Source organism: Octopus sinensis, linkage group LG2 (assembly GCF_006345805.1).
Source record: "Octopus sinensis linkage group LG2, ASM634580v1, whole genome shotgun sequence".
In the NCBI taxonomy this organism is placed as follows: domain Eukaryota; kingdom Metazoa; phylum Mollusca; class Cephalopoda; order Octopoda; family Octopodidae; genus Octopus; species Octopus sinensis.
The window spans coordinates 103,306,225-103,331,366 of NC_042998.1; the positions used below are offsets into that span (position 1 = coordinate 103,306,225).

At 38.2% G+C, this 25,142-nt stretch overlaps 1 protein-coding gene across 1 annotated transcript in view; it reads right to left on the minus strand.

Moving 5' to 3' along the window:
• LOC118762307 (basic phospholipase A2 homolog 2-like) overlaps positions 1 to 25,142 on the minus strand; it is a 57,947-nt gene that overhangs the window by 16,393 nt on the left and 16,412 nt on the right. The window contains exon 4 of the mRNA XM_036500797.1: positions 12,829 to 12,944. Within this exon, the coding sequence (XP_036356690.1) occupies positions 12,829 to 12,944 (116 nt within the window). The remainder of the gene's footprint in view (positions 1 to 12,828; positions 12,945 to 25,142) is intronic.

Below are 25,142 nucleotides of genomic sequence, written 5' to 3' on the forward strand. Positions count from 1 at the left end.
TAAAATACGATAGAGTAATAATAGAACGGAAAAGATATGATTGGCAACATGTGACTCACACAGACATAATCAGGTATATGTGTAAATTAAGTTAATGAAGATTGATAAAAGTTTTAAAATTAGTATCCAATTGATAAATATGTTTCTGTTAGCATAAATGCTGAAAAATTAGAATAATCTTACATAACTGAATATACGAGGTTATGCCATAATAAAATAATCTAATGAAGCATCGTAACGAGAACATATAGTCCATTTGTCTATCATTATTATTATATTACGTTGAAAGTTCTACTCTATTTTGGATAGTCTTGACATTTGCAATCTAGAAGGTTCCTGGAGTTCAGAAAATATATATTAAGAGCCATTTTAGGCGAGTTACTTTGTTTAAAAGAAAAATCTTCAAGCTATTTTTTGCGCTGCAATGAATTATTTTCGTTAAATTCGTTATAAACTAGAATATTGGTCTTGAGAAAAAAAGAAACAGGGATGAGAGATGATTTAAAAATGTAGAAAACAATGCAGTCAAAATAGAGAGTGAAACAAGTGAAAACGAATAGTTTTGACTGAAGTGAGTTGCGAAGGTACGGAAGGGCTTCACGGCTAATGTAGAGTTATTTTTTTATCTTCCTATTTCTAACTGCGTTCAGTCTTTACTGCAATGATGGGAGCAGCATCTATGTATTTTTATAGTGCTGTTAACTGCATATCTTTGCATACATTTATATATATATATATATATATATATATATATATATATAATATATATATATATATATATATATATAGGCGTATGAGTGGCTGTGTGGTAAGTAGCTTACTTACGAACCACATTGTTCCGGTTTCAGTGTCTTCTACTATAGCTTCGGGCTGACCAAAGCCTTGTGAGTGGATTTGGTAGATGGAAACTGAAAGAAGCCCGTCGTATATATGTATATATATATATATGTGTGTGTGTGTGTGTGTGTGTGTGTGTGTGTGTGTGTGTGGTGTGTGTGTGTGTGTGTGCGTGTCCATATGTTTGTGTGTCGGTGTTTGCCCCCCCCCCTACATCGCTTGACAACCGATGGTGGTGTGCTTACGTCCCCGTAACTTAGCGATTCGGCAAAAGCACCGATAGAATAAGTACTCGGCTGACAAAGAATGTCCTGGGGTTGATTTGCACGACTAAAAGCAGTGCTCCAGCATGGCCACAGTCAAATGACTGAAACAAGTAAAAGAGTAAAAGAGTATATATATATATGTATGTATATACATATGTATGTATATATATATATATATACATATATATATATATATATATATATATATATATATATATATATATATATATATACATATATATATATTATATATATATATATATATACATACACTTATATATATATATATATATCAACATTATCATCATCATCAGTAGCATCATCGTTTAACGTCCGCTTTCAATGCTGGCATGGGTTGGACGGTTTGGCTGACCAGGCAGAAGACTGCATAGACTTCTCTGTCTGTTTTGGTATGATTTTTACGGCTGGAAGCCCTTCCTGACACCTACCACACAATAAAGTAGACTGGATGCTTTTTACGTGACACCAGCACTGGCAGGGTCACCATGTGACTTGCAAGGCAAAAGTCCTCTGAGAGGGGAAGGGTCATTGAAGGAAGTATTCTTGTGCCACATGATGAATGATTAGTGTGACAGAGAGACAGAAACAGTTGTCTTGCTGCAAAGGAGGTATATGGTTACCCGGCCAGAGAGGGGGGAGCTAGGGAGAGGGGGTGGGGGTGGGGGAGAGGGGTTGGGGGGAGATGGGAATAGAATGATTAAGAATGAGAGAATGAGAAGTAAAATAGGCGTACTGCAGTAGAGGAGATACATGGTTACCCAACCAGAAAGAAGAGCAAGAGAAAGAGAGAGAGAGAGAATAAAAGACAGTAAGAGTGCAAGACAGAAAGAAAGACAGTAAGGGTGCAAGAGAGAAAGAGAGAAGACAGTAAGAGTGCAAGACAGAGAGAGAGAAAAAGTAGAAAACAGTAAGAGGGCAAAAAAGAGCAGGAGAGAGATGTGATTAGGGTGTAGAGACTTCACGTGGATGCACAGTGTGTGAGTGGGGACTGCAGTGACTGGTGAAAATCTGGGCATATATTATTTTACTTGTTTCAGCCATTTGACTACGGCCATGCCGGAGCACCGCCTTTAGTCGAGCAAATCGACCCCAGACTTATTCTTTGGAAACCTAGTACTTATTCTATCGGTCTCTTTGCCGAACCGCTACGTTATGGGGGACGTAAACACACCACCATCGGTTGTCAAGCGATGTTGGGGGGAGGACAAACACAGACACACAAATATGTACACACACATACATATAAATATACATATATACGACGGACTTCTTTCAGTTTCCGTCTACCATATCCACTCCCAAGGCTTTGGTCGGCCCGAAGCTATAGTAGAAGACACTTGCCCAAGGTGCCACGCAGTGGGAATGAACCCGGAACCATGTGGTTGGTAAGCAAGCTACTTACCACACAGCTACTCCTGCGCATGTGTGTATGTGTGTGTATGTGTGTGTGAGTGCGTGTGTGTATAAATACATATGTCGCCTACACACGTGCGCGTGCACAAACACACACACACACATATATACACACGCACGCACACATGTGCGCGCTTACATACAGCTTAGGAACTTTCTTGCTTTATATATTATCTACTTTATCTAAGACTTATCGATTTCTGCAAAATATGTGAAAAACGAAAACATTCTGACGATTGTCAAAAGATGGAAATTGAATTGGTTTGTTCATGTTACGCAGCACCACGATACGCCAGCACTAGTGAGCATGGTTGTGCGGGAATAAATCTCCAATAAAGAGATAAATCCAGAAGTAGGTTGTTGAACAATATCGAGAAATGTTGAGGAAGTAGAATGTTAGAAGGCTTGAGACTGACCAATGACATAGAAGGGTGGAGGGAAGAAATTGTGTCCCTTGCCATATTTATGTTTATTGATTGAGAACTATTTATGCCTTTATGATTATTTACTTGTAAACGAAAACGAATCTGTTACGATTTGCAACAATTATTTGTTCAATTTATTTGGCTGCGTTCAGTTCTTTGAAAATTTAACAATGCATCGTACTTTAGCTGTGGGTTTTAGATGAGAGTTGCTTCATCTCAGCGACAATAGCTTTATTTATGTATCACTATAACGTTTCGGTGAAGGGACGTTTTTCATGAAGAGGGGCAAGATTTTATCCATAATTTGGATGGTTGAAGAATCAGATATATCCTATTCGAAAAACATAAAGGAAACAAATATTTTCGAATACTCAGTTTTCTTTTAAACTTTGTAGGGACCAAATAGCTTATTTCAAGTAAAGTTTATTGCCACTTCAACATGGCTGTTCCGTAAGGACGGACGTTACTAGCGTTTTTAACCTAGGGAGGGCGCCTCCTCCAGCTGGTTATCTCTTCAAGCTACACCCCATATATATTTCTTTACTACCCACAAGGGGCTAAACACAGACAGGACAAACAAGGACAGAAAACGGATTAAGTCGATTATATCGACCCCAGTGTGTAACTGGTACTTAATTTATCGACCCCGAAAGGATGAAAGGCAAAGTCGACCTCGGTGGAATTTGAACTCGAAACGTGACGACAGACGAAATACAGCTACGCATTTCGCCCAGCGTGCTAACGTTTCTGCCAGCTCGCCGCCTTTTATATACACCCAATATATGCAATGTATATCGGGTGCAAATTGCATCGATAGCCAGCTGGAAGAGGCGTCCTCCTCGAGTTAAACACGGTAGTAACGTCGGTCCCTATGGAACAGCCGTGTTGAAGTGGCGATAAACATTAGTTGTCAGTATAGTTATTACCTTAATCTCTTATTGAGATTTTCTAACTAGCTACCTTGCTTGCAACATATTTCAAATATATATTCATATATGTTCAAACTGAATATATATGTAGGCCATTTTATTTCGTCTAGGCCATTTTGCTTTACTCTTTTACTTGTTTCAGTCATTTAGTCGAGCAAATCGACCCCAGGACTTATTCATTATAAGCCTAGTACTTATTCTATCGGTCTATTTGCCGAACCGCTACGTTACGGGGACGTAAACACACCAACATCGGTTGTCAAGCGATGTTGGCGGGACAAACACAGACACACAAGCATATACACACATACATATAAATATACATATATACGACGGGCTTCTTTCAGTTTCCGTCTACCAAATCCACTCACAAAGCTTTGGTCGGCCCGAGGCTATAGTAGAAGACACTTGCCCAAGGTGCCACGCAGTGGTACTGAACCCGGAACTATGTGAATGGTATGCAAGCTACTTACCACACAACCACTCCTGCGCCTTTGTCTACGATATTTTGTTTTGTCTTGTCTTTTCTAATGTAACTATGTTATTCGGTGACCCGTATTTAGAGTTCTTAATTTCTTGTACGCGTGAAAGGCTTTCAAGATACCAAGAGGTCCACGTAGGATCAGTGATAAATCTTCACTCAAATTGTCCGACTCAAATATTTAAATATAAATGTACACGTAAAAATACGCATTCATATCCTTAATATGTGTGAGTGTGTATGCCTCTGTGAGTGTGCGCGTGTGTATGTGAGTGCGTGCGAAAAATTATTTGATAATTTTCTTGCTGACAAGATATCTGTAAAATTTTACAAGAAATCGATTAATAGTGACTTCGAAGTCTTAGCGTGATTGCCGTCGCCAGTCAGTCTGTGACGGCAAATAAGCCAAAAGCTACAAGTTACTGTTACCTCATAAAAGCAAATTCTACACACACACACACACACACACACACACAAACACAAACACACTAACACGCGCGCACACATGTATGTGTGTGTGCGCGTGTGTATGTACGCGCATGTGTGTGCGTGTGTGTGCCTGCATGTGTGTGTGTGTGTGTGTGTGTGCGCGTGTGCATGCATGTGTGTGTGTGTGTGTGAGTGTGTGTGATAAGTCTATGCGTGTTAATGTGACTCGTAAGAAAGGCGGTGAGCTGGCAGAAACGTTAGCAAGCCGGACGAGATGTTCTGAGTTCGAATTCGTTTTTACATTCTGAGTTTAAATTCCGTCGAGGTCGACTTTGCCTTTCATTTGGCGTACTGGGGTCGATCTAATCGACTGGCCCCCTCCCCTAAAATTTCGGGCCTTGTTCCTAGAGTAGAAAAGAATGTGACACGTAAGAAAACTGCAGCTGTTTATAGTATACACAGACTCCTATAAGTTATAAAGCTGTTGTGCATATGAAAGCACATGATATCGACGGGTAACAATATATTAATTCAAGTGTTAAAGCATTATAAGATAAGGCATGTATGTTACTTATTTTTGAGTACTGGTATTTAGATACATCACGGTTCAATGGTTGCTTCTTCATCCGTTGTTTCTCGAAAGAGATTTCTAAATCCATCCACTCATATATGCATTTATTCATACACCTGTGTGTGCGTAAGTGTATATACAGGAAAAGTTGTGTGTATACGTATGTGAATACTTTTATGAATTTGTCTATATACGAGGGGCGTTCAATAAGTAATGCCTCTGACCCACTTGCAGTTGTTTGATCTAGCTGAAATTTTGCATGTGCAATTGTTCATATCTCTATAGATTAAGTGGCAAATTACAGCTCTGAACTAATTGTGGTTTCCGATTTACAGGTGCTTGAACTGAGTCTGTGGAAACTATCATTCATGACCATTTGCATATGCAAAAGGTGTCTGCCAGATGGATTCCCAGGTTGCTCAAACCTTTCCAGAAGCAAGAACGCGTCGATTGCTCGAGGATGAATTTGGAGATGTGCCAAGAAGATAAGTCAAAATTTTTCAAACGACTGATTGCATAGGATAAAACCTGTGTCCATCACTATGATCCAGAGACCAAAGCCCAGTCAATGCAGTGGAAGCATCGTGACTCACCTCCTCCAAAGAAGGCAAGGGTGCAGCCCTCCGCTAGCAAGGTCATGCTCACAGTCTTCTGGGACCAGGACGGAGTAGTGAAAACAGATTTCCTGGCAAAGGGTGCCACAATTACAGGAGTCTATTATGCTTCACTTTTGAGGAAATTAAGAGAAGCTATCAAAATCAAGAGGCGGGACAAGATCAGCAAAGGCATCCTCCTCCTGCAGGACAACGCTCCGATCCACAACTCGCGTGTCGCCAGATCAGAAGCACAGGTGGGTGGCTATGAACTCATCCCCCATGCCTCCTACTCTCCTGACCTTGCACCCTCCGATTTTCACCTCTTCCAGCCATGGAGTTGTTTTTGAAAGGAAAGCGTTTCCCAGATGATGCAGCCTTGATTTCTGAAGTCACGTCGTGGTTGGAGGACCAAGCTGGGGTCTTCTACAAAAACGGTCTTCAGAGCTGCATCAAACGATGGGAGAAATGCGTAACTCTGGGTGGTTCCTATGTAGAAAAAGACTAATAACTGCGCCAAGTTTCGTTGCTCTACTGCTATGGGAAGTGGGTCAGGGGCATTACTGATTGAACGCCCCTCGTATAACATAGGTTTACATATGCTACACCATATTTATATACTGTGTGAACTGGGTTTTTGGTTGGATTTTTCAATAAAATGTTAAACACAGATAGTTTACAAATTAGTAGATCCAGATTGTAGTACATCCAGAATTAGTAGAATTGTAAAAATTGGATTCGTTTGTTACTTTTCTGGAGGTAGTCAAGTGATGTAAACACCTCCGATGAGATTCCAATAAGAATCGAAAATCGATTAAGTCCGTTCTTAACTTTTTCAGTTTAAAGAGAAATAGGTACCTTTGACTTGTATGAATGCCAAGTACATAGGTTTACACACAGACACGCAGACAGACAGAGACACACATACACACTCACGCACACATACACACGCACGCACACGCACATACACACTCTCTCTCTCGCTCACACGTACACACACACACACGCACACACACACACACACATACACATACACACACACACTTATAAGTGCAGATATGTGTGTGCGTAGATGCTTGTTTTAAGATAAGAGCATCTACGAGCGGATGGATTTTCAAAATCCTTTTAATAGAAAAGAATGAAAAGAAAACACGCAGCCTCTGAATTACGACTGACCTAAGTGCCTAAAATGATGATACACAAGAATAACCGGCATCCCGATTTGCGTGCATATACACCCGCACGTACGCAAAGGGAGGGAGGGAGGGGGAGAATGAGAATGAGTGAGGGAGGGAGGAAGTGAAATGACCCGAATGACGACGAAAGGACTTTGGCAAGCTATCTAATTGATTGACTGATTGATTGATCTAGCCATTAATTAATCAATCGAATCAGTTTGCTAATTGGGAGAACATTGGTATCGAGAAAAATCATAAATTACCTCACGTAGTATGTACGATAAGCCAAGAACATATGTTATTTTAATATTGATATTCCTATTTATAAGTTTACCAGCTGAGACCTAATTCGTTCTTTAGATTAGTACGGCATGACGTTTACTTTTATAAAGTTTCGGATTTCCGTTCCTTCCATAATTGTGCGGATTTCCGTTTCTTTCATAATTGTTCGGATTATAAGAAACTGATTGATCAGTGGACTTGTAACCTTTTAAATATTATTTCTTGTAGTGGTAAAAGGTGGTTTTCCATGCTGTCAACATGAACTCTCTCTCTCTCTCTCTCTCTCTCTCTCTCTCTCTCTCTCTCTCTTTCTCTCTCTCTCTACAGATATATATATATATCAAACATAATGTTGTTATTTCTATGACGTGGGTGACTTAAACGTTTGTATCCTTCTCACTTCTACGAAGCATTCTATACAACCTTTATGAATATGTCTTCCTTACCAATCCCCGTTTATTAAGATTTCCTTTTCAGCGTACGCTTTCACCCATATAAAACTGTTTATTTAATCCAAATAGTTTTTATTTTTCTATTCGTTTCAATTACTTAAATCCGGCATGCAAAACCTCCACGCTTGGATCACATGCGATCCTTCATAACTTTCTTGTATGCCACGTGTACCATCATGTTTGTATACCCATTAGTTTTACTCACTAAAATTCGCAAATAAGTTTTCGATTTTACTGTTATAGGTACAACCATGGTTATATGATTAAGAGATTAGCTTAGCATCGTCGTGGTCTTAGGTTGATCTCAAGTTCGATTGATTGGTGGTGCTTTGGGTAAGAATCTTTTATTATAAATTTAGGTCGATGAATATTATTGTGTATTATATTCGAGACGGAAATTTTGTAAGCTTGTTGTACATACATACATACATACATACATACATACATACATACATACATACATACATACATACATACGTACGTACGTACGTACATGCATGCATTCATACATACAAAAATACCTTGTTGTTGATATTGAAATTTCAATGAAGAAGCCTCGGATCTAGGTTAGAAACCGGTTCTTTCTCTATTGGCAAGAAACCTTGAAATAACTGAATAATGACATGCATACATGATTAGTACTCTCAGCCACTTTGGTGATGTATGTATTTCTGCCTTTCGGTTGTAAAATTGTAGACAAGCCACCCTTATTATTCATAATATTCGCTTTTACTATTCAGGAAATCAGCGTATGATTTCTACGATAATCTTATTAACTGACAAAGCGAGTTGAGTTTAACCCAAGTTGCTAGGTGAGAGTCATTGACGAGCATTTATGATAATGTAAAATCATTGTGATCTGGCTATACCTAGTCGCTGAGGGAACAGTACAATAAGGTGCATCTTGGTGTTATAAATTGTTTTAACCCTTATTTCTCGCAATATTGGTGATGACTACTTCCCTCAGTCACTTTATTGACGTACATATTTCTGCCTTTCGGTAGAAAAGTTGACAACAAGCTACCCTTATTATTCCTTTTACTTGTTTCAGTCATTTGACTACGACCCATGCTGGAGTACAGCCTTTAGGCGAACAAATAGACCCCAGGACTTATTCTTTGTAAGCCTAGTACTTATTCTATCATCTCTTTTGCTGAACCGCTAAGTTACAGGGACATAAACATACCAAAGTCAGTTGTCAAGCGATGGTGGTGAGACAAACACAGACACCAATACACACATACATACATACATATATACATACATATATATATATATATATATATATATATATATATATATATATATATATATATTTAAATAATGAGGGAATCGTTGATGATCTGTTTCTAGCATACGGCCGACTTCCTAGCAGCCAAGCCCTGCCAATATATACATATATATATATATATATAATATATATATATATATATATATATATATATATATATATATATACGACTGGCTTCTTTCAGTTTCCGTCTATCAAATCTACTCACAAGGCTTTGGTTGGCCTGAGGCTATAGTAGGAGACACTTGTCCTAGGAGCTATTTAGTAGAAATGAACCCGGAACCATGCGCGCTCGCAATCGCGCGCGCATGTATGTTTATGGCTATGTTTTTTTTTATCTTTTTTTATGTCTTTATATCTGGCGTTACGTGAATATCGGTATAATTGTGTCCGTAACTCTGCGGGGCGATAAATATAAATCCTTTTCTACTCTAGGCACATGGCCCGAAAATTTGGGGGACGGTAGCAGTCAATTAGATCGACCTTAGTACGCAACTGGTACTTAATTTATCAATACCGAAAGGATGAAAGGCAAAGTCGACCTCCGCGGAATTTGAACTCAGAACATAAAGACAGACGAAATACTGCTAAGCACTTCGCCCGGCATGCTAACGTTACTGCCAGCTCGCCGCCTTGCGATAAGTATAAATCGCTACAAGGTCTTCCCGTCTTAAAATATGTAGTGGCATCGATATGAGCGACTAACACCCTTCAAAGCAGTGCACCAGCACACGCACGCAAACACACACACACACTCATACACATACACACATATATATATACACGATGGTATATATATATATATATATATATATATATATGGAAAAAAATCAAGATAGAAAATGCTAAAATAATTTTATAAAATACATTTCAGTACCGGTTTCAGTCATTGAGACTTTTTCAACTGTAACAATTAAATAATCAAATTTAGAAAAATTAAAAGAAAAGTGTTTTAAAAGAATATTTGCAAATAGAAGTGGCATTTTCCTTGTTTCTGCCTGTCTCTGTCTCTCTTGTTTACTCTTGTGGGTTCGAGGTCGTTGTGAATTCTTGGTATGGAAGAAGAAGAAAAAGAGGAAGGAGGAGGAGGAGGAGGAGAAGAAAAGAAGAAGAAGAAGAAGAAGAAGAAGAAGAAGAAGAAGAGAAGAAGAAGAAGAGAGAATAAGAATGAAAGTAGGTAGTGTGAAAGTAGTGAGGTGTTAATTAGCACGTTATGGATTATAGCAGTGATTGGGACTGCTTTCTAATGAATTCTTGGGAATCTCTTGAGTGTATCATTTTTAATATTTGTGTGTGTATTTGTGTTATTCTAAGGCCGAGGTGGATATGTCGTTTGTCGTAGACGCGTTCAGAAGGGGCCATGTATTTTGTAATAAAGAGAGTTTCTTTACTAATTCGTTGGCTTGAGGTTGTATCGTCCCTGAATTGGTAGAGGGGAAAAATTCTGACGCTTGGATTTTTGTTATTGGCGCAAATGTCTATATGTTGGCTGAATGCTATTTTTCTGTTTTGGGGAATTTTTTTCTGGGATCTGTGCAGAGCCATTTTTTTACGTAGACTATTTTTTGTTTGGCCTATGTATTGTTCTTGACACCCAGAGCAGGTTAGTGTGTATATCAGGTTCTCCGAAGCACAAGTGAAGTTGCTTTTCACTGTGAAACGGTGTCCCTGTTTGAAGGAGAACTCAGATCCCTCAATTAGATAATCGCATATCCCACAATTGGGTCTTCCACATTTTTTTACTGTCAGCTTCTGTATTGTTGAGCGTATTCGAGCTTGTGTTAGGAGACTTTTCATAGATTTGAGTTGTCTCTTGCTTTTTATGATGGTGTGTGTTTGGAGGATTAAGTTCATTCTGTGGTCCTTTTTTAGCAGGGGTATGTTTAAGAGGATGGTGTCGAAGGCTTCATTGTTGAGAAGGTTGTGTGTGGAGATGTATGGTAAGGCTTTTGGTTGTAAATTTTTCTTTAATTTGGGATGTCTGAGTTCCTGGATGTTGAGTTGAATGCATATGTCAATTAGTGAAGGTGGGTGGTTCCTGGTGATGAGTGTATCTTTTAGTTCACGTAGTCGTGTGTCTCTGGTGTTTACATTAGAAACTTAGTACATATCCTTTTTGCTAGGTTGAAGGGGATATTCATTCTGGTGTGTCTGGGGTGGCATGAATTGAATGGAAGATATTGCTTGGAATCCGTAGGTTTATAGTATATATCTGTTTATATTACGTTATAAGATTTCTTAATGAGGATGCCGAGGAAGGGGTGTTGTTGCTAGCTATATTCATCGTGAATTGGATGTTTACGTCAAGTCCATTTAAAAGTGTTTGGAATTCTTTAAGTTTCTCTATATTTTCATGCCAAAGAATGAAACAGTCATCTAGGTATCTCTTCCAGTTGTTTTCTATGTAGAGGGAGAAAGAGCTACCATATCATTCTAGAACCTTACGATAAAGATTGATTTCTAGATATCCCATGACTAGGTTAGCAAAGGAGGGGGCCATTCGCGTACCCATCGCAGTCCCCGATTTTTGTCGGTAGAAGTTGTCTTTGAATGTGTGTGTATATATACATATATATACACACACACATTTATATATTTAACTGTGTATGTTTTGTGTTTGTATTTTGTTTGACACTGCAACCGCTTGACAACCGCTATTGCTTCGTTTCCCTTCTACTTACTTCGCAGTTCACCAAAAGTGACAGACATAATAAGTACAGACTTTAATGTCAAGGCTGCAGAAGCAAGTAAGGAAGTTAAAAAACAAGTTATATTTATGAAGCATAAGCTACTTTTGAGCAACGGGGTATAAGATATATCTTCTTATTCTAGCCTATACAGCATGCATTACTTCTTAGATATTCGCATAGATTAAAATTTTTCTGGAAATTACTAAAGAAAGATAGTACTTATATAACGAAATTACTATGATCGTCAGTCGTGTTTCTGATTATGCCTCAGATCACTGACAACACAATTTTCTATTCGTATTCTCACCCTCATCTCTTATCTTTTACTTGTTTCAGCCATTAGACTACCGCCATGCTGGGGCACTGCCTTGAAGAATTCTTAGTTGAAGGAATCGACCTCAGTACATATTTTTGTTAAGCCTGGTACTTATGGTATCAGTGAATTATAGGGGCGTAAACACACAAATACCGGTTTTCAAGCCGTACTGGGGGATAAACACACACACACGCATAACATACATACACATAAACACACACATACACACACACACACACACATAACTGGTTTCTTTCAGTTTTCACCTACTAAATCCACTCACAAGGCTTTGGTCGGTCCAAGGCTAAAGGCTATAGTAGTTTCTACATTTTCCCAAAGTGCCACACAGTGAGATTGAACCCAGAACCATGTGGTTGGGAAGCAAGTTTCTTACCGCACAGCCACGCCTGCGCCTTAGCGATAATATTTTTTAATGTCATTTTTTTTTTTAATAAATAACTATTGTACTTGCTTTATTTATTATTTCCAAGAAAGATCAAGTAAGACCCTTTATTCCGGGTGGTGCCTCCAACCCCTACCCTCGTCCCACCCACTTATGAGTCCACAACACCTGCATGAACGCGTTACTGCTAAGACAGAACTTTTGATTTGGACGTCTAAATCTATTAAAATGACAAATAATGCATTACTTACCACAAATTATGTCTTTTCCGTCATAATGCCAATCATATTTCAGTCTCTCCATTCTTGATAATAAGCAATCGTTCTTACGAACTTTTGCATAGCAGTAATTATATTGTTGACAGCATCTGAGAGCCAAATAAATAAATATAAATAAATTTAATATTTAGTGTTAACTAAAATAACTTCCTTCCACTTTATTTAAATCAATATATATATATATATATATATATATATATATATATATATATAAGGTGTTGAAAATATTAATGAAAAATGTATATATCAGGTTGAGTAAAAAGTAAGCAATGTTTTGAATCATGAAGAATTTGTACCGGATTTTTGCAGAGGTTTGAATTTTTTTAAACATATTGTTTTTGCAATTGTCTGATAATACAGACTGACTTGCCCAAATTCATCAATAATTTAACATTGATATTTTTTTCAGCGTTGTTACAGTCATCTGAATTGGAACTGTCAAAGCGCGATATTCGAGCAATTTTGCTATTCAACTTCAAAAAAGGATGCAAAGCAGGTGAAACTGCTTGCGATATCAACGAAACGTTTGGTGAGGAAATAACCATTGAGTGGTCAGCTACAAAATGGCTTAAACGATTTCGCAGTGGACACCTTGAAAATCGTGAGCATAGTGGACGCCCATCTGTCATCGATGACGGTCAATTAAAGACCATCATTGAAAAAGATCCACATTAAACCACTCGAGAACTGGCAAAAGAACTTCAAGTCAGCCAGGAAACTGCTTGCAACCATTTGCATGCGATCAGAAAATCAAACAAGCTGGACAAATTGGTACCACACGATTTAAATGAAAATCAGAAAATGCGCGGATATGAAATTTGCTCGTCGCTTTTCCTCTGTAACCAGACCGATCCATTTCTCGACCGTATTATAACTTGCGATGAAAAGTGAATTCTGTACAATAATAAAACAATGTTCATCGTAGTGGTTGGACCAAAATGAGGCGCCGAAAACCTTCCCAAAATCCGAGCACTCCAAAAAGAAGGTTAAGGTGACTGTTTGGTGGTGTACTGCTGGACTCATCTACTATAACTTCTTAAAACCTGGAAAAACTATTGCTGTAGAAGCATATTGCCATGAAATTGCCAAAATGAACGACAAGCTGCTCTCCTCCATCCCAGACCGGTCAATAGAAGAGGGCCAGTCATTCTTCAGGACTCGACCACACGTTTTACTAATGACGCTCCAGAAGTTTCCGCATTGTTTAAATAGACTGTGGTGAATTTCATGTTTCAAAACGTTGCTTACATTTTACTCAGCCTGATATACTAAAAAAAAAAGCATCCAGTACATGATCTCAGACAGACAGTACTTTACGCAATATGCGTGCAGTTCCAAGTAATGCCGACTTTTGCAATACATCTAAATTGTAGGGTATTTCTAAGGTTTTCAGATGTTTTTGTCAGATTGGGTGGTATTGAACCCAATGCTCCGATGACAATAGGGATAACCTTTATGTTTGACTCTCATAGCTGCCACATTTTAGTGATCTCAATTCTCAGGTCTCCATATTTGTCAACCTTTTCTCTTTCTTTCATGATGATATTTTGACCTCCTGGTACTGCCACGTTAATTATTAGGCACTCTTGTTTGTCCCTCCTAAAGGTTACTATATCCGGCCTTCAGTAGTCATAGTCAAAGTCCCAGAGGATTTTTGCCTTCCCCTTTTCATCCATTAACTTTCAGGTGTATGTTGGTGCCAAGCACCCGTAACCTTTTATCCATTCTTACAGCACAATAGCCAACGGAGGTTTTGGGCTACCTTGTCACGTCTACGATTATACTCTTTCTACGCAAGACTTTCACAAGCACTAACAATGTGAGTCACGCTTTCGACCCTCTTCCCTCACATTCCGCAGAAGTCTGTTACATTTCTGTCATATATATTCTTTTTCACTGAGTTGGTATTCAATGCCTGGTCCTGGGCAGCGATGACTGGGCTTACAGTATTCCTTTTTAGGTCACCCTTGTTGAAATACCTCTGTGATGCTTCCTGGTCTGTTAATTTGTTTGTTTCACGGTGGAACTGACCATATAATTCCATACGGTGTAGGGTTTCTTCTCTCTCGTTGCCTGTTCTTGATCGGGATTCATTAGCACTTTCAAGTCCATTTTTGTTAACTCCTTCTGCACTCGCAGCATATTGTAGTAGGTCTTCTTTGCTGTTTACCAAATATTCTGCTATATTTCTTCTTTCATTGTTGATGCTCTCGTGAACGCTAATCAGCCCACGTCCACATTTACCTCTCTTTATGTATAGCCTTTGCACATTTGCCTTAGGGTGGATGGCACCATAAAATGTCATTGCCTTTCGAGTAGTGCGATCGAATTGGTCAATCTCCGCTTGTGTTTATTTCAGGATGGGTGCACAATAGCGAACTACAGCAACAGCCCATATGTTGATGGTAGTCATAAGATTTCCTAAGTTTAGCTTTGATTTCAAGAGAAGTTTCAGGCGCTTGAAATATGCGGTGATGAACTTGTCTTTCATTTCTTTGTACATGATTTTGTCCAGCTCCAGAATCCCAAGAAAATTGCACCCATCATCATCCGGGTCTTCCGTTCTCTCTCCGTTTGGCAAGTCTATGCCCCTACAAGTTTTTCTTTCCCCCTCTCCAAAGTAATTACCGCACACTTCGAGATATCGAATTCAACCCCAATATCCTTGCTGCACATTTGCACAGTCTCAATCGGTCTCTCCATTTCAGACTCAGTTTTAAATTATCCATGAAGAGAAGGTGGTTGAGAACAAGTCCATTCTTTCTCAGCCCATAGTGCACGTTGATTTTGCGCAAGACTGCAAAAAGTGGGATCAAAGCTATAACAAATGACAGAGGTGAACAAGAGTCTCCTTGGAAGATACTTCTGTTAATTATTACCGCGGCTAAGTGCTGGTTGTTACAGGAAAGACGCATTTTCCAACTAGGTATGCTGTTCTTGATCAGTGCACACAAGTTCTCAGCTATTCCACACATATCGAATGTTTCCAAAATCCACGAATGTCGTAAGCCTTTTTGAAGTTTATCCAGACCTTGTATAAGTTTTTTGGTACCGTTTACAGTTCATTATTACCTTGTCTATCACAAGGTGGTCCTTGGTGCCCTTGGACCCTTTCCGGTATCATTATTTGTTCTACTGTCAGAACATGGTTTTCTGCAAGGAACGTATACACTTTCCCTGCAAGGGTATCTGTTAATACTTTCCATAAGAGGTTAAGACAAGCAATGGGTCGGTAATTGCCAACCTCATTGCTCTTTGATCGATCTTTCATTAACAATGTTGTTCTTCCCTCTACCATCTGCTCCGGAACTGTACTGCTCTGTAGGCAATTATCGAATTGCAACGCAATTCTCTTGCGTATTGACCTAATCCACTTGAGCCAGTAGCCTTGAATTCTGCCTGATCCTGCTGCTTTCCAGTTTGGCAGTTTTGATATCTGTGCAATGACATCTCCCGTTGTTATGCGCGCATGATCTTGTCGTGGAGCCTCCAGGAGATGGAGTTCGGATCTCACGGAATGAATCCACTCAGCACTGTGATTGTACGAAACTTCTTTCCCTAGATGTTATTCCAGAATTGGCATGTATTATCTTCTGTATTTCCTCCTAAGCCCTTAAAAAACTGTCTCTGGTTATTTGCGAATAACCGGTTTTGCTGGAACTACGATATGCGATCAGTGTAGCGTTTCACCTGTAATGTTTTAGCCTGCACACGTTGTTTTAGGGTTTCGATGACAATTTTGAATCCCTTCTTTTTTATTTGGTACTTCGCGTCAAGATATGCCCTGGCATTTTCTATTCCATTTTTCCATTGTCCTTTGGACCACTCTTCTATGCGACTCAGATCTTTACGCACAGGTATAACTTACGCACAGTTATATATATATATATATACATATATATATATATATTATATATAATATATATATATATATATATATATATATATATATGTGAATTGAAGAAATGGAGCTGAACGCAGATTGAACAGAAATCGTTTTATTTCATTCTACACGTGTAGAATGAAATAAAACGATTTCTGTTCAATCTGCGTTCAGCTCCATTTCTTCAATTCACCAATAATGTTTTAATTTCAATTATCCGCACCAACGCACGGTTGCAACGCCAGATGATTGTACCTCCAACCGTGCTGTTTACTGCTATGATTTTTGCTACTAAGGTATCGGTTAAACTTTTGATTAATCTACTACAAGATTATTCATCTTCTATTTCACATATATATATATATATATATATATATATATATATATATATATATATATATATAATATTATATATATATATATATATATATATATAAGCAGTTCTCTGCTTCCATCATGGCTCCTTCTGTCCGTCTACTTTCCTCTCTTTCTTTTCAATCAGTTCACCTACTAAAATTGAAGCGAATCTGAACAAGTCTCTTGTTTCCGTTAGATTTTTTGTTAGAATGTATTTCAGAATCCCATCAATTGTTTGGTTCGCGCATTTCACGGTCGAAGCTTCTCAAATTCACCGGCTTGGTCTCTCTTCTTATAATTATTATATTCTCGAATCTTTTCCTGTGGTTTCTCTGTTCCTCACTCATATCCTCTCTTATTTCAAGATTTTCTACATTATATTGATTGGCCGGCCTCTCCTCTACTACTACTTCACCTTGCCTACGCATTCGCTGATCTTCACCGACGTTATTCTCCTCAAGATTCTCATCACTACAGAGGCTTTTCAGACTTTTCCTAATTGTCTGAATCTAGGCCTCATTACGAAAGCTTCTATTCCGAATTATTTTTATCTGATTCATAAGTTCATTTTCAATAATCTGGAACATACCCAGCTGGTTCCAAAGTTCTAATGATCTTTTTTTCTGACAGCTTTACATTTACCATTGTTCTTGTTTAGCAAAGCTTCTTCATGGCACGAGACCGCCGTTTGGTTCATATCAATACTCCATGACTACCCTTCTGATAAGCGTACACCAGGCACAGTGCATCACAACCATATTATCATTATTATTATTATTATTATTATTATTATTATTATTATTATTATTATTATTATTATTATTATTCAGTAGTTTTATTTTTATAGCGTGTTTTCACTTCACTACCGAGCGCAGCTCTGTGTGCCTTGGGTATGTGCTGTGATTTGTTGTGATGCTCTGATGGTTACTGCATTGATAGTGTTTCGCGTAGGATGTGTGCAGTGCCTAGTAGTGCAATTTTCTGTATGTTATATATATTTGTAAGTCCTGGTGTTTTTGTTATGTATTTGTCTGAATATTTTTTTATCATACCTAATGCGCCTACTATGATAGGAATTGTTTTTTGTTTTTAGATTCCACATTCGAGTTACCTCTATTTCCAGGTCTTTGTATTTTGAAAGTTTCTCTATTTCTTTTCGAGACACATTGCCATCTGCTGGTATTGATACATCAATTAGAAAGCATATTTTCTTCATGATCTCTGAAAACTATATCTGGCCTATTGGCCTTAATTTCTCTATCTGTGTGTATTGGCATATCCCAGAGTATGGTTGCTTTCTCGTTTTCTTTGACCTTTTCTGGTGTGTGTCTCTACCATCTTTTTCTGTTGTTATTCCATAATGTTGGCATAGCTTCCAGCGTATGTAGGCCCCAACTCCGTCGTGTCTGTGAATATATTCCTTCTTAGCCAGGACTGGTCAGCCAGAGATAATATGATTGATTGCTTCTTGTCCATCTCCAATTATTCTGCAGTTACTTGTTATATTTCTTTTCATTATATGTTTTTGGTAATTTCTAGGGGAAGGCTTTGTTCTCGTGCTGCAATTAAAAATCCTTCCGTCTCTGCTTTGAGTCCTGAGCTTCTCAACCATTGCTGGGATTTTTCTCTGTCTATTTCTTTTGCATTTACTTTAGTCCAGTATTTGCCATGAAGGGGCTTTTCTTGCCATCGTTTTATCATGGTCTGTTGCTCTTCTAGTTTTAGTTTGATTTCATTTGTTTTATAGCTTTTGTTGTTCTTCTTCTTCTTCATATTTGTTACGTAGTATTATTTCTTGTTTGTATCTGCTAGCTTCCTTAAATACTGAGAACAGGCTTTTGTTTTACTCGTGTTTTGCCGCTATTTGTATAAGTTTTCCTTGCTTCTAAAGTAGATATTTTTGCAGTCCTATGGCGGTTATGTTATAATAATTTTCCAGCTGTATAAGGCCTCTACCACCTACTATACGTTGTATATATAGCCTTTCTATATCAGATTTTGGGTGATGCATCGTAGATCCTGTCATTATTTTTCTTGTTTTCCTGTCTATTTCGGTTAGTTCATTTAGTGTCCAGTTAAGGATATTGTAGCTGTAACTTATAACTGGGACGGCTAAAGTGTTAATACCTATTATCTTGTTTTTCGCATTGAGCTCTGTTTTTAGTATTGATCTAACTCGTCTGTAGTATTTTTTCTTTTTTTCTCTTTCATTTGTGTGTGTTGTATCATATCTAGTTCATGGATTCCTAAATATTTGTATGTCTGGCTTTGGTCTAATTCTCTTATTTCATTGGCTTTATCTAGCGTGATGTTGCTACTCTTAACTGGTTTTCCTCTTTTTAAGGTTGCTTTGGCACATTTTTCGAATCCAAATTTCATATCTATTTATTTGGTAAATCCAACTACTGTCTGTTGTAGTGTTTCCAGCTGTTTGTCATTTGTAGCGTATAGTTTAAGGTCATCCATATATAAAAGGTAACTGATTGTTTTGCTGTAACATTTGTATCCGCATCCAGTTCTATTTAGCATATCAGATAGAGGTGTCAGTGCCAAGAAGAAAAGGAGTGGAGAGAGCATGTCTTCTAATGAGGATGGCTTTGGTTTTCACAAGTCCCTCTTTTGTTTGGAGCCGTAGCACTGTCTGCCATTTATTCATAGAGTGTCTTATGTATTTTATAATTATTGGTGCTACCTTCTTAATGGCTAGTGTTTCGAGCATCCACATGTGGGGAATGCTTTCAAAAGCCTTTCGGTAGTCGATCCAGGCCATATTGAGGCCTTTCTTCTGTCTGTGGCTGTCTTCAGTTATGGCCTTATTGATCATTAGTTGATCTTTACAGCCATATGAGACTTGCAGCATCGCTTCTGCTCTTCTGGAAACAGGTGGTTTCGTCCAAATGCTTGTTCAATCTTTGCGATATTACTGAAGTAAAGGCTGTGTACATTGTAGGGAGACAGGTTATAGGTCTGTAGTTTTGTGGTCTTGCCGTTTCATTGGATTTGAGAATTAGGATGGTTTTATTATTATTATTATTATTATTATTATTATTATATTATTATTATTATTATTATTATTATTATTATTATCATTATTATTATTATTATTATTATTATTATTATTATTATTATTAAAGGAAGTGAGATGGCAGAATTGTTAGCACGCTGGACAAAATGATTAGCAGTATTTCGCCCGTCGCTACAGTCTGAGTTTAAATCCCACCGAGGTTGAATTTGTCTTTCATCCTTTCGGGGTCGATAAATTAAGTACCAGTTGTGTACTGGGTTCGATGTAATCGACTATTCACCTCTCCTAAATTTCAGGCCTTGTGCTTATAATTCAAAGGATAGTTATTTATTATTAAGGCGGCTAGCTGGCAGAAAAGTTAGCCCGCCGGACGAAATGCTTAGCGGTATTTCGTCTGCCGTTACGTTCTTGAGTTCAGATTCAGCCGACGTCAACTTTGCCTTTCATCCTTTCAGGGTCGATTAAATAAGTACCATTTACGCACTGGGGTCGATATAATCAACTTAATCCGTTTGTCAGTCCTTGTTTGTCCTCTCTGTGTTTATCCCCTTGTGGGTAGTAAAGAAATCGGTATTTCGGCTGCCGCAAAATTCTTAGTTCAAATTCCGTCGAGGTCGACTTTGTTTTTCATCCTTTCGGGGTCGATAAATTAAGTATCAGTTGCGTACTAGGGTCGATGTAATTGACTAGTCCCCTCCCCCAAAATTTCAGGTCTTGTGCCTATTGTAGAAATGATTATTATTATTAATTTTGTTGTTTTTGCTGCCGCCGCTGCTGTTGTTGTTGTGGCTGTTGTTGTTGTTGTTGTTGTTGTAATATACATTTGTATTACTACCATGTAGGAATATATTTCAAATACTATTGTAAAGAATTTCAGATTATTATGCCTCGGGGAAGCATGAGAATTTAAGGAAATTTCCAGTCGGTCTTCGTTCAACTCGTTACTTAGAATTATGTCCTTTTTTGTTGCTCACTCTCTTTCCCTTTCTTTCTCTCTCCCTCACTCTCTATCCATCTCTTTTTCTCGTACTTTATGTCACTTTCTCTCTTTCTCTCTCTCTCTCTCTCTCTCTCTCTCTCTCTCAACCTTTCTTCGTTCTCTATCTCTCCTGTGACAACGATATATATATATATATACGAGGGATGTTCAATAAGTAATGCTCCTGATCCACTTGCCTTTGTTTGATCTAGCTGATCTGATCGCCCCCCTTCTGTCATTGATGAGGCATCTGTCCGTCAAATTGAGGCTGCCATTTTGGAAGATCGACGCATAACTATTCGCCAAATAGCCCATGAGGTCAAGATTAGTACCGGGTCTGTGGAAACTATCATTCTTGACCATTTGCATATGGAAAAAGGTGTCTGCCAGATGGATTCCCAGGTTGCTCAAATCTTTCCAGAAGCAAGAACACGTCGAGTGCTCTAGGATGAATTTGGAGATGTGCCAAGAAGATGAGTCAAAATTTTTTAAAAGACTGATTACACAGGATGAAACCTGGGTCTATCACTATGATCCAGAGATCAAAGCCCAGTCAATGCAGTGGAAGCACCGTGACTCACCTCCTCCAAAGAAGGCAAGGGTGCAGCCCTCCGCTGGCAAGGTCATGCTCACAGTCTTCTGGGACCAGGAGGGAGTAGTGATGACAGATTTCCTGGGAAAAGGGTACCACAATTACAGGAGCCTATTATGCTTCACTTTTGAGGAAATTAAGAGAAGTTATTAAGATCAAGAGGCGGGGCAAGTTCAGCAAAGGCATCCTCCTCCTGCAGGAAGTCCACAACTCGCCTGTCGCCAGATCAGAAGCACAGGCGTGCGGCTATGAACTCCTCCTCCATCCCCCTATTCTCCTGACCTTGCACCCTCCGATTTTCACCTCTTCCCAGCCATGTAGTTGTTTTTGAAAGGAAAGCATTTCCCAGATGATGCAGCCATGATTTCTAAAGTCACGTCGTGATTGAAGGACCAAGCTGGGGTCTTCTACAAAAACGGTCTCCAGAGCTGCATCAAACAATGGGTGAAATGCGTAACTCTAGGTGGTTCCTATGTAGGAAAAGGCTAATAACTGTGCCAAGTTTCGTTGCTCTACTGCTATGGAAAGTGGGTCAGGGGTATTAATTATTGAACGCCCCTCGTATATACCAGTAAAGATAATCACCACATCAAAGTAGCTGTTCCATGTTACAATTAGTTTAACCCCAAGCAGAGCTTCTGCCAGCTTGTTATCGGTGTAGCCTGCACCCTGTACATATGTATATATTGCTAGCGGGGGAACGCTAGACTGACTCAGTTTCGAGCTGGTTGGCTCATCTTCAGTCACGAGCACCTCGTCACTAGAGAGATGGTTTGAGCTCGCTCCAGCCAGCAATATATGCTCGCGACTGAAGATGAGCCAACCTGCACGAAGTCAGTCTTGCGATCCTGTTGTCTGCTAATGGATGGCAGGGAATCTCACCCCTTCTAGCAATATATATAGATATATATATATATATATATATATATATATATATATATATATATATATATATATATATATATATATATATATATATATATATATATATATATATATATATATATATATATATATATATATATATATATATATATATATATATATATGTATGTATGTATGTTTGTATATATATATATGTATGTATATGTATGTATATGGTGCAGGCTGCACCGATAACCGGCAGGCGGAAGATCTGCCTGGGGTTAAACTATTATTTACATGAAACAGCCACTTTGATTTGGCGATTATCTTTACTGGTTAATAGTGATTTGATCTCTTCTTGAGATTTTACAACTAGCAACTTTGCTAATATATACACAAGGGTTGGATAAAATAATGGAAATAGCTAGCATCATAGCATCATGATATTGGAAAATCTATAAAACGTTCAAAAGTTTGCTTATTTTTATGTTTTGTGATTTATGAATTAGTGCTGCTTAATATGTTTTGCTAACATTGCTGTTTCTTTTCAGATATCATCAGAAAAAGGTAATTAAAATTCATTAAAATGACAGATCTATCGGACTTTCACAGAGGTCAAATTGGTTGTGATCATATGGCAGGCGCTAGCGTAATGAAAGCAGCCGAAATGCTTGGTGTATAAAGAAGTACTGTCTCGAAAGTAATGGCAGTCTTTGAGAAAGAGGGAAAACCTCCTCGTCGAAACAAAACTCCGGAAGAAAACCAAAACTTTCAGATAGAGACCATCGGACTCTTACGCGAATTGTTAGAAAGGATCACAAAAGCACAGCTCCCAAAATTACTGCAGAGCTTAACGACCACCTTAAGAACCCAGTATCCACAAAAACTGTTCACCGGGAGCTGCACAAAACCGGATTTCATGGAAGGGCTGCAATCAGAAAACCACAACTTTCAAAAACAAAACGTTGCTAAGAGTATATAGTGGAGTAAAAACCTACAGAATTGGTCCCTAGAGTAGTGGAAGAATGTTATTTTCTCGGACGAGTCTTCTTTTACCTCATTTCCGACCACCGTCCGAGTATACGTGTGGACACAACCAAAACAAGCATTTGACACAGACTGCCTTCTTCCAACTGTTAAACATGGAGGAGGATTTGTGAGGATCTGGGGGTTATATCTTGGAAATCCGCCAGCCAATGGTTTCCCTTCATTCCAGAATTAATAGTCAAGATTAATTAAGCATTTTATCTGATCAAATTTAACCTATGTTTGCGGAGCTGTTTCCGGAGAGAAACCTAGTCTTTCAGGATGATAATGCACCAACTCACACAACTAAAGTTCTTACTGAATGACATGTGGAACATTCTAAAGAAGTTGAACATCTTATCTGGCCACCACTGTCCCCAGATCTCAATATTATTGAACATTTATGGTGCATTTTAGAAAAACAAGTAAGGTGCCGATATCCTCCACCATCGTCACTACAAGGAATGGAGACTGTTTTAGCTGAAGAATGGACAAAAACTCCTTTGGAGACAATTCAAACTTTGTATGAGTCCATACCCCGTAGAATTCAAGACTTAATTACTGCCAAAAGCGGTACTACTCTATTTCAAAATAAATTTGTTTGAAATTTTAAGGTGTTTCCATTATTTTGTCCAACCCCTGTGTGTGTATATATATATATATATATATATAATATATATATATATATATATATAATATATATATATATATATATATATAAAGAGAGACATAGACAGACAGAGAGACTGACAGACAGTGAGAGAGATATCACTTAATAGCCTGAATATATCATATATCATCCGATGGTGTAGTTTGAACGCTTAGAATACGAGAAAATTATTTAATTTACAAAATGCATAAAATTGTGTCAAATTCACCAGTCAAAGTAGCGTACTCGTGTCCATTCAATTGCAAGTACCTCATAGATATACTATCCGCTGGGATGAAGTATCGCTCACAGAAAACCTCGGGAGTAATTAGACCGAGTCTATGGGGAAAATATACGCAAAACACACTCCATATTCAGAAATGGGACAACTTTTAACTTTTTATTGCATGTTAATACATCACGATCTGTAGTTAGAGGGAAAAGGTAGTCAATGATATGGTTTAGTCAAAACCGCAACACCATTACAACAAGAGATAACAAATACATTTTCCTTGTATGATAGGGAAATACATTTAGTGTAGCCTCAATAAAACACGCGTGCTGATAGAAGATTTCAGATCTGAGAGAAAGCATATCTTGAAAACAAATTCTTTTTCTAATTACAGATGATTATAGATCCCGACTTGTGACGTGATCAATACGTTCTTTTGAAATACGTGGATATTGTAACGATACAGTTGTTATTCGTTTGCCCTTTATCGGTTGCCAGCAGACATTTTAACAAAGATTTTGCATTCATGATTGTTCTGTCTTTTGTGCATCAAGGGTTATATCATCCATCCTGTGCTTTCATTTTAAAATAGCAGTGTGTTTATGGAAAATCTGACTGCAAACTCAACTAAGAAGTATTATTTGACGATTTGAACTTTACATAGGAAGAACTGTATTTGT